This window comes from Muntiacus reevesi, chromosome X, assembly GCF_963930625.1.
Source record: "Muntiacus reevesi chromosome X, mMunRee1.1, whole genome shotgun sequence".
NCBI classification, from domain to species: domain Eukaryota; kingdom Metazoa; phylum Chordata; class Mammalia; order Artiodactyla; family Cervidae; genus Muntiacus; species Muntiacus reevesi.
Genome location: NC_089271.1, coordinates 141,330,051 through 141,341,489, shown reverse-complemented (window position 1 = coordinate 141,341,489; position 11,439 = coordinate 141,330,051). Strand labels below are relative to the sequence as shown.

At 41.0% G+C, this 11,439-nt stretch overlaps 1 protein-coding gene and 1 non-coding gene across 2 annotated transcripts; both read left to right on the top strand.

The window, feature by feature from the left end:
- The first annotated feature begins 662 nt into the window (after window positions 1-662).
- Window positions 663-792, top strand: LOC136154961 (small nucleolar RNA SNORA19). The gene has a single exon (XR_010660655.1). It is a non-coding gene; the product is annotated as a small nucleolar RNA SNORA19 (small nucleolar RNA).
- A 9,347-nt stretch (window positions 793-10,139) lies between these two features.
- On the top strand, window positions 10,140-10,517 carry LOC136154176 (large ribosomal subunit protein eL31-like). The gene has a single exon (XM_065916448.1). It carries the CDS (start codon window positions 10,140-10,142, stop codon window positions 10,515-10,517), a length of 378 nt encoding a protein of 125 aa, XP_065772520.1.
- Window positions 10,518-11,439: the final 922 nt, after the last annotated feature.

The following is an 11,439-nucleotide window of genomic DNA, read 5'->3' as shown; positions in this document are numbered from 1 at the left end:
CCACTGCAGTGAGCAAGATGCAAGTTAGCTCCCTGCAGATCTGAAACAGGCAGAACAATTCTGTGTGGGCACTTGGGTCTCCAATTACCAATTCTGGGCCAGTTCTGATCCTGAGGGCCCCTGAGGATTCCTGGGAGAGAGAATTCAGTCAGTTTTGATTTCCCGAGGTTAGGTTCAAGTTTCTGAGGCTGCCCTGAAGAAGACTGTGAGGTGATCAAGTTGGTATTTAGAGGTCTCACTAGCTTTACTGTCTTCTTTTATATTTTTCCTCTTTTAAATCCTCTAATCCAGAATTCACCATCATTCCCCTTCATTCTGGCAAAAAGAAAAGGGGATCCAATAATTTTACTCATATTACTGTATTGGGATTGAATCAGCTACATCTCACAGGAGGTTGTCAGGGATTAGAAAGAACCTCAGCCACTACTGGCTGTGGGATCTTGGGCAAAGAGCATGACCCTCTGTGCCTCAGTTTCCTTATCTGTAAAAGGGGGATAATAAGAGTATTTATATCACTGTTAGATATAATTATTACCTGTCAATCCCCGGTATGGTAACCCTGTCTAGTAGGGTTAGGCAGCCTATGCTTCAGTGCCTTCAATAATAGGAGCACTCTGTCTTCCAGGTTAGCCTATTTCTTTTGCAATTAAAAAGTTGTATGAGTGCACATTTCATTGTCTTTTTTCTTTATGTCAGGAGAAAAGATATTTCTGATGTGCTAAATAAACCTTTGGAGGTAAATTAGCAGCATGACTTAATTTAGCCATTGCTGTCAGTCACCTTCATACAAGAGTAAAATAAAATAAAAAAAGTTGTATGAGAGAAGGGGCAGTACTTGTAAGATAGGAGTGGGTCCCTCTCAAATTTCTAGCATAAAGGTAGTCCCTACCGTGGATTTTGTGAGGCTGCCTCTTTCCTTCTGAGATCAGTACTTGCATAATCTTAATTGTTGTAGAATATTTATAGTAATAATAATTTTTCTATTGAGTGCTTACTATATGCAAGCATTGTGCTAAGTATTTTATATGCATTATCTAAATATTTGAGATAAGCCTGTTATTATTATTAATAATAACTAAATTTTAGATAGTGCTTATTATGAGCCAGGCACTTTTCTAAGTTCTTTAATTACATTAATAAATTGAATTATATAACAACCCTAAAAATAGATATTATTATTTGCTCACTTTACATGTGAGAAAACTGTGGCACTAAAAGGTTAAGTAATTCTCTCCATTTCACACAGATGATAGTGGCAGAGGTAGATTTTGAACCCCAGCAGTCTTCCTGGTAGCTCAGTGGTAAAGAATCTGCCTGCCAAGCAGGTGACCTGAGTTTGATCCCTGGGTTGGAAAGATCCCCTGGAGAAGTAAATGGCAACCCACTCCAGTATTCTTGCCTGGGAAATCCCATGGACAGAGGAGCCTGGCATGCTACAGTCCGTGGGGTCACAAAAGAGTAAGACATGACCTGGTAACTAAACACCAACAACAAAGTCTGACTCTCAGTCTGGCTCCAGAAATACTCCTTAACCGCTAAGTCATACAGCATCCCTTGTTGTTGTTTAGTCACTAAGTCGTGTCATGTCCAACTCTTTCTTGACCCCAAGGACTGTAGCCTGCCAGGCTCCTCTGTCCATGGGATTTCCCAGGCAAGAACACTGGAGTGCATTGCCATTTCCTTCTCCAGGGGATCTTCCCAACCCAGGAACTGAATATATGTCTATCTCTTGGCACATGGATTCTTTACAACTGAGCCACCAGGGGAGCTGCATCCCTTATGATATGACAATTCTAATCAACAGGGTCTCAGAGAGTGTAACAACTGCCAACATTGTATTATTACTCCTGCCCCCACCGCACCCCTCAAGGGAAAACTTTGTTTTGCTTTTCATGTTATCTCAACTATCCTCTTAGGGATCATTCCCACCTTCCCATCTTTGCTAGTGATGAACTGTGTGGCATAAAACCAATTGCTTGACATCTTTAATTCTCAGTTTCCTCCCCTCCAAAACAGAAATTATATCTACCGAGCAGGATTATTATTACTGTTTACTCCAGCCCATACCAACAAACTCCAGTCAACCCACCCACACACTATTCAGCTGGCAGCCAATAAATCCAAATACCAGCCCTCAGGGCCCTTTTCATGGCAATCACCTTGAACCCACTCAATTTGCTCCTGCTCTGGCTCTTCATTTACTCCGAACTGGTTCCTATGGGTACTTGCCTCTTGACCTTGGCTCTACATACTGTGTGTGCCTTCACACAGATCCCCAGACTTGACCATCTCCGTGCTTCCTAAGCAAAGAGTAGCTTCACTCTCTGGTTCTGCCTGTTCCTAGCTATTCCAGTGAGGTCCAGCCAAACCCCAGACCTAACTCCCAATGTGGTAGCCCTGGGCCACTGTCAAGGGCCATCAGATTAAACCCCTGTTAGTACGTGTAATACAGCAACATGACAGATTTTCCTACTTTACTACCACTGCGTTCCCATTCAGGATATTTTAAATGTTGAATGCACCCTTAACCCACTTACTGCAATGACAGTTTCCATTATTTGCCATTTCCCTGCATTAATTCAGTTCAGTTCAGTTCAGTTCAGTCGCTCAGTCATGTCCAACTCTTTGCGACCCCATACCAGGTCTCCCTGTTCATCACCAGCTCCCGGAGCTTACTCAAATTTCATGTCTATCAAGTCAGTGATGCCATCCAACCATCTCATCCTCTGTCGACCCCTTCTCCTCCTGCCTTCAATCTTTCCTAGCATCAGGGTGTTTTCAATTGAGTCAGTTCTTCGCATCAGGTGGCCAAAGGATTGGAGTTTCAGCTTCAGCATCAGTCCTTCCAATGAATATTCAGGACTGATTTCCTTTAGGATGGACTGGTTGGATCTCCTTGCAGTGCAAGGGATATTCAACAGTCTTCTCTAACACCACAGTTCAAAAGCATCAATTCTTTGGTGCTCAGCTTTCTTTATAGTCCAACTCTCACATCCATACATGACTACTGGAAAAGCCATAGCTTTGACTAGGCGGACCTTTGTTGGCAAAGTAATGTCTCTGCTTTTTAAAATACTGTGTAGGTTGATCATAACTTTCCTTCCAAGGAGTAAGTGTCTGTTAATTTCATGGCTACAGTCACCATCTGCAGTGATTTTGGAGCCCCCAAAAATAAAGTCTGTCACTGTTTCCACTATTTTCCCATCTATTTGCCTTGAAGTGATGGGACCAGATGCCATGATCTTAGTTCTCTGAATGTTGAGCTTTAAGCCAACTTTTTCACTCTCCTCTTCCACTTTCATCAAGAGGCTCTTTAGTTCTTCTTTGCTTCCTGCCATAATTACTGAGCACCATCCCAAACACTGCTGATTCCAAGCACTTGAGAAGAAAATTCAGATAGAAGATCATATCCAGCATTCTCCCCAATAAAAATAAACACTACCATCTACCAGACATTTACTCCATCCCAGGCACAATGCTAGGTATTTTAGATGTATACCCTCACATAAGCTGTTTAGCAATCTTTTGTGATAAATAGTATTATCCTCATTTCCCAGCTGTAGAAACTGAGGCACAGAAAGATTGAGTGACTCACCTAGGATTACACAGTCATTACATGGGAGAGCTGGGATTTGAGTTCAGGCTTCCCTGATGGCTCAGGCGGTAAAGCATCTGCCTGTAATGCAGGATACCTGGGTTTGATCCCTGGGTTTGGAAGATCCCCTGGAGGAGGAAATGGCAACCCACTCCAGTACTCTTGCCTGGAAAAATCCCATGGACGGAGGAGTGTGGTGGGCTACAGTCCATGCGGTTGCAAAGAGTCGGACATGACTGAGCGACTTCACTTTCTTTCTACTTTCTATCTACATCCCACACTGAACACATACCACAGTAACTACTGAACACTGTTGCCTCCCAATTTACATCATCCCCACTAAGTGCTTGAAGACCTTGCTGGGCCTATTGCAATTCAAGAAACTGTGAACACTTTGAATTCTCTTTTCTGTCAATACTAACCCCGCCCATGTAGTTGGTATGTGGCTTCCAGCACTCTGAAATAAGCCCAACCTACCCATATGTCTGTCCTTCCATGACAACCAGGGACTGGGGGAAGAGGAGGTGCTGAAACTCTGATCCACAGAGCTGGTTGCACGAGTCAGTGCAAGAGGAAGACTGTGGATTGGGAGAGTGCTGGTGGAAACCAGACTTTTACCTCAAGAATATTCTGGAGCAAGTCACAACTTCTCACTGGGCAAACCGGGAGAAGTCCCGGCCCCATGCCATTACACTGGGCCAACTCAACCACACACTATGCAGCAAGTGGCCAAAGAAAATGAGTCACAGACCTCAGGGCTTCATTTGAGTGAATTACCCTGAACCCTCTCACTTCTCTCTTGCCCTTGCTCTGTACTTCCTGCTCTGTTCCCTGGCATACCTGGCTTCAGACCTTCTTGGAAATATCTCCTATTTGTGACCCCGCATTCACCCTTTAGGCTTGCCATGCTCAGCTTTTGACCTTCTCAATGCTCTCTAAGAACAGGCTTGCCCTCATCCCCTGGCTCTTGCTGATCTTCACAGTTTTAGGTCACTACCCTGGCCTATTCAATCTCCTGTCCCTGGAAACTCTATCTTGGAACTGGCCCACCTGACCAATGCCTCAGCCCACAAGGTAGTGAGGGGTTGGAACAGAAAGGGGGATCAGGAAGTGATGAGACATCATGGAGAAAGATGCCTAGCCAGTGCCCCCACCCTACTGTAAATGGCGTCCTTCATGGTATATTAACCCTAATCCCCTTTCACTATTTGGAAGCTTTCTGTGGCCAAATTATTTTCCCACAAAACAGACATGGTTCAGGAAACTGAGAATGCATACAGCTGCCATATTCTTTAGACTATAAATTAGAATACATGAACTAACGCTGTGAATGTACTTACGGCAACAATACAATGGAATGTTTAAATTCATTACTGCCCTGGAAAATCTCTGATGTGCCATAACCATGCTTATAAAGTATGATGGAAGGCTCCCATATATGCTCATGTGCTCAAAAACAGTGCCTGCTAGACTGATGTGTTGACTATACCCTACCACACATGGCTTGTACTCTGGTCACACTCATCTGCCTTCAGTTCACCATATTTGTATCACTCCTTCCTGCCACAAGGGGCAAGCTATTTCCTTTTCTAGTACGTTCTTTCTCTCTTCTTGAGAATTAACTCCCCATCTCTTTCCAGATCTTGCCTCCATCATCACTTCTTTGCAGGTGTTTTCCCTGCCTTCCTTATTAATAGTGCCATGATCTTACCCATTGGATCCATTGTAGCACTTATGACAGTTGCAAGTATGCATTTATTTATAGGATAATGTGATTAATGTCTGCCTGCCTTCACCACTAGAATGAAAGTTCCATGAGAACAGGGGCCATGTCTTCTTGTTCACAGCTATAACCTTGGAATTTGGAATAGCCAACACCAAGTACATGTGTTTGTTTGTTTGTTTAATTGTTCAGCAAATAGTTGGCCAGAACTGCTCACCAACCAAGTCTTCCTAAGATCCTTGGCTAAGTGCATCAAACCCATGGGAGGAGAAGGAAGGTCCTGGAATACATTTGGGCTGATTTTCTCCAATCAACAAATTGGTACCTACAAGTTTAACAGTTGAGTAAAGTACAAACTCCTAGCAACTCGGATACAGACTATATACCTTTCTAGAAGAGAGAAATTGTGATAGGCAGGGCACAGAGAGGTAATCAACATGCCCAGGTTTACCTAACTAGTAGATAGCAGAGTCAGTATTTAGACCGCAGCTATCTGACTCCACTTGATTAATCTTCCTGAACCTCTGTTTTCTCATCTGTAAAATGGGAGCAATCAACAGTGCTAGCTTGAACAGTTATAAGAATTAAATGTGATAATGCACTAAAAGCACTTGCACATAAGTACTCATTGTATGGTACCTATTACTGTTAGTTTCTTTGAAAATAAAGGGAAGTCAGAGAATCTGTATGTTAGGATGTGGAGAAATAGCTGTCTTTCCACAAAGCCCTCACCCACCCTTGTCTTGTTTCCTCGCCCTTCTTTTTTTTCCTCCTCTGTCCTCCTTTACTCTCTCTCTCTCTCCAGCTATAATCTCCAAAAGAGATGTTTTTAGGGGTTAATAAAGGAAGACAGAGGAGCAGATGGAGAGAGATCAGATTTATCTCAAGAAAGGGGTTGAAAAGAACACTGAAAGGAGGAAGAAATAAAAGAAAGGTAAGAGTGAAGAGTTTTTCCAGTAGTCGTGTATGGATGTGAGAGTTGAACTATAAAGAAAACTGAGCACCGAAGAATTGATGCTTTTGAACTGTGGTGTTGGAGAAGACTCTTGAGAGTCCCTTGGACTGCAAGATCAAACCAGTCAATTCTAAAGAAAATCAGTCCTGAATATTCATTGGAAGGTCTGATGCTGAAGCTGAAACTCCAATCCTTTGGCCACCTGATGCAAAGAACTGACTCATTTGGAAAGACCCTGATGCTAGGAAAGATTGAAGGCAGGAGGAGAAGAGGACAACAGAGGATGAGGTGGTTGGATGGTATCTCTAACTCGACAGACATGAGTTTGAGTAAGCTCCAGGAGTTTGTGATGGACAGGGAGGCCTGGGCATGCTGCAGTCCATGGGGTCGCAAAGAGTCAGACATGACTGAGTGACTGAACTGAACTGAGGAGTGAAGGGACAACACATGTAAGATGGTTATGTTTTTCCTCTGCTAAATAAAAGTATGGCTATACACAGCTTTACTACAGGACTTTCTTCTCCATTTTAAAAAGGGATGGAGAAAGGGGAAGTATAAAGACATGGACTTAGAAAGGTACTGGCTATTGCTGCTGCTGCTGCTGCTAAGTTGCTTCAGTCGTGTCCGACTCTGCGACTCCATGGACGGCAGCCCACCAGGCTTCCCCATTCCTGGGATTCTCCAGGCAAGAACACTGGAGAGGGTTGCCATTTCCTTCTCCAATGCATGAAAGTGAAAAGTGAAAGTGAAGTCGTTCAGTCGTGTCCGACTCTTAGCAACCCCATGGACCGCAGCTTACCAGGCTCCTCTGTCCATGGGATTTTCCAGGCAAGAGTACTGGAGTGGGGTGCCATTGTACTGGCTATTAGTACCATTTAATTTATAGTCATCTATGCCCTACATTTTTTGGAAAGGATAAAAGCCTAGAAAACATTGCCTCAACTTAGGTAGCTTTGAAACACATACACACCCCATTGTTCAGTGCTGCCCCTTTAGCATTTCCTACTCATTTATATTTGTGTGCCTGCTGGTTGAGTGTGTTGCTGGCACTCACAGCACAGAAGCCACAGGAGTCAGGGGAATGTGTCTTTTCCTTTGAAACCAAGTGCTTAATGTTTGCTGGGAACTGTGATGAAAGATGGATGAGAGGAATGGCTCTTCTGATGGTGTTAACACAGGCAGCTCCCCATTCCCCACTGGGTTTGTTTAGCTACACCTTAGATACCAGCATACCTGGGCCTCTTAGAAGACAAGGGCCCAATTGAATAGATTCCCTGGAAGTCCAAGGGGCAGAGCACAGCAGGAGAAGTGATTTTGGGGAGATTGTCAGGCTAACTTGGCAGACTGGAAACTAGGGAAACCTCTGTGGTACATATCCAAACCAAACTTGTGAAATACTGGCTCATCCCCAGGTCCTCTGTTAAGGCCTTTGGGGAAAGTCCTAAATGCAAGCCAATCAAGTTGAACATTACACTATTTATAATTACAAGATAGAAAGAAAAAGACAGGAAAAAAGAAAGGGGAGACAGAAAGCAGGAACATAATTAAGGCCTGGCTAGCAACGGCTTAGATACAGTGTCATTAAAAGTAAAGCATGCTTCTATAAATCAATGAATGAAAGCTTTTAAAAAATATTTTTAAGAAAGAAAACAAATGTGCAAGAAGAACCATTGTAGTACCTGGCATTTCATAATATGAAAAAGACACATGTATTCAAAGGGAAATATACCATGGAAACATAACAGATAAAGTGTTGCAGGATTCTTATCAAGAACATCCATAAAGCATTATTATACTTAGCATTGTTACAGTTCTGTACGAAATACAATTTTGTTGGGGAAGGTGGAGTGGAGGCAAGCATTTTACATCTGATGAGTCACCATAAAGCTACTTCCCTATTCCTGCTTATGGCAAACTGAGCGGACTGTATATTAGTAATATGCAGAGCTGTCTAAGATTAGGAACAAGACATTGGTGTCCACTCTATCATTCCTACTTAACAAATTACTAGAAGTCTTAGCTAGAGCAATCACACAAGAAAAAAATAAAAAGATAGTAGAATTGAAAAGGAAAAAGTAACATTGTCTCTATTTGCAAATAACATGATTTTATATATAGAAAATCCTAAAAGTTCAGCCAAAAAACAGATTTGAACAATGAATTCAGTCAATTTGCTGGATACAAAATTAACGTACAAAAATTGGTAGCATTTGTGTATACTAATGACTTTTCTGAAAAAGAAATAAAGAAATCAATCCCATTTACAATAGTATTTTAAAAAAATCCTTAGGAATAAATTTAACTAAGGAGATTCAAGATTTATACTCTGAAAACTGTAAGACATTGATGAAGGAAATTGAAGAAGGCACAAACAAATGAAAATGTATCCTATATTCATGGATTAGAAGAATTAATATTGTTAAATGTCAATAATACCAAAAGCTATCTGTAGATCCAATGCAATCCCTATCAAAATTACAACGGTGTTGTTTATAGGAATAGAAAAAAAAACAGTCCTAAAATTTATACAGAGCCAGAAAAGACTCATAGTCAAAGAAATTTTAATAAAGAGGAACAAAGCAGGAGACATCACAGTTCTTGATTTCAAGCTATACTATAAAGCTATAGCCATCAAAACAGTATAATACTAGCAAATAGACCAATGGAACAGAACTGAGAGCTCAGAAATAAACCCAAACATATACAGTCAACTAGGGAACCAAGAACCTGCAAAGGAGAAAAGACAGTATCTTTAATAAATGGTACTAGAATAATTGTTATTCAGAATGAAACTGATAATTATTAGAGAAATGCACATCAAAACTACAATGAGGTATCACCTCACACCAGTCAGAATCAGTCAGTTCAGTTCAGTTGCTCAGTTGTGTCCGACTCTTTGCAACCCCATGGACTGTGGCACACCAGACTTCCCTGTCCATAACCAACTCCTGGAGCTTGCTCAAACTCATGTCCATCGAGTTGGTGATGCCATCCAACCATCTCATCCTCTGTCATCCCCTTCTCTTCCCAACTTCAATATTTCCCAGCATCCAGGTCTTTTCCAATGAGAATGACCATTATTAAAACATCTACAAATAACAAATGCTGAAAAGGGTCTGGAGAAAAGGGAACCCTCCTACACTGTTAGTGGAAATATAAATTGGTACAGGCACTATGGAGAACAGTATGGAGCTTCCTTAAAAATAAAAATAAAGTTACCATATGATCCAGCAATCCCACTCCTGGGCATATATCCAGATAAAACTATCATTTCAAAAGATACATGCATCCTTGTGTTCATAGCAGCACTATTTACAATAGCCAAGATATCAACCTAAATGTCCATTGACAGAAGATTTGGTATATGTGTGTGTGTGTGTGTGTATACATATATATAGATTTAGATATAATGAAATATTACTCAGCCATAAAAAGAATGAAATAATGCCATTTGCAGCTACAAGGATGGACCTAGAGATCAGTATATTAAGTGAAGTTAGAAAGAGAAGGACAAATACCATATGATATCACTTATATGTGGAATCTAAAATATGACACAAATGAACCTATTTATGAAACAGAAAAAGACTCACAGACATAGAGAAGAGGCTTGTGGTTGCCACAGTGGGGATGGGGGAGGGGAGGGCTAAATTGGGAATTTGGGTTTAGCAGATGCAAACTGGTGTATATAGAATGGATAAACAACAAGGTCCTACTATATAGCACAGGGAACTATATTCAATATCCTGTAATAGGTGCCCAGAAACCATCCCAAGAGCAGCTGCGTGAGGCTGGGCCAGGAGGGAGGCCTTGACTTAGGTTTGACACACTCGCCCTGAGTGTCCTTGTCACCTGGGTTTGTTTAGATGGCTCCCGCAAAGAAGGGCGGTGAGAAGAAGAAGGACTGGTCTGCCATCAATGAGGTGGTGGCCAGAGAATACACTATCAACATTCACAAGCGCCTCCATGAAGTGGGTTTTAAGAAGCATGCCCCTAGGGCACTCAAAGAAATCTGGAAATTTGCCATGAAGGAGATGGGAACTCCAGATGTGCACATGGACACCAGACTCAACAAAGCCGTCTGGGCCAAAGGAATAAGGAATGTTGCATACCGGATCCATGTGCGGTTGTCCAGAAAATGTAATGAAGACAAAGACTTGCCAAACAAGCTCTACATGTTGGTTATCTACGTGCCTGTCACCACCTTCAAAGATCTACAGACAGTCAGTGTGGATGAGAACTAACTGCTGATTGACCAATAAAGTTATTGAACTGCAAAAAAAAATTCCTGTAATAAACCACCATGGAAAAGAATATATACATATATAGCATATACATTACATATATAACTGAATCCCCTTGCTATACACCAGAAACTAATACCACATTATAAATCAACTATATTTCAATAAAAAAAGAAAGAAGTTGAACACATGCCTTATACCTTATACCTCTTGTAAATACTAACTCAAAATGGATGGAAAAACTTGTATGTAAGGCCTGAAAGCATAAAACACCTAGAAGAAATCTTCTTGACATGGGTCTTGGTAATGGTTTTTTGGATATGACACATAAAGCATTAACAACAAAATAAAAAGATAAGCAAGTGGGACTACCTCAAATTAAAAAGCCTCTTCACAGCAAAAGAAGTCATCAATAAAATAAAAAGAAAACTTATGGGATGAGAAAAATATTTGCAAATCAAACATATGATGAGAGGTTAACATATAAAATATTAAAGAACTCACACAACTCAATAGCAGAAAAACAAATAACCCTATTCAAAAATGGGCAAAGGACTATGATAGACACTATTCCAAAAAAGATATATGAGAGGCCAATGGATATATGGAAAGATTCTCAACATTACTAATCATTAAGGAAATGCAAATTAAAGTCAAATTAAAAATTCACATTTGTTAGAATGGCCATCATCAAAAAAAGATGCTGGTGTGGATGTGGCTAAAAGAGAATTCTTGTGCACAGCTTGTGGGATTGTAAATTGGTATAGACACTATGAAAAATAGTATGGAAGGCCCTCAAAAATTAAAAATAAAACCACCATGTGATCGAGCAATTCTACTTCTGGAACATATCCAAAGGAAAACATAAACTAAAAAAACATATCTGTACCCCAATATTCATAGCAGTATTATTTATAATAAC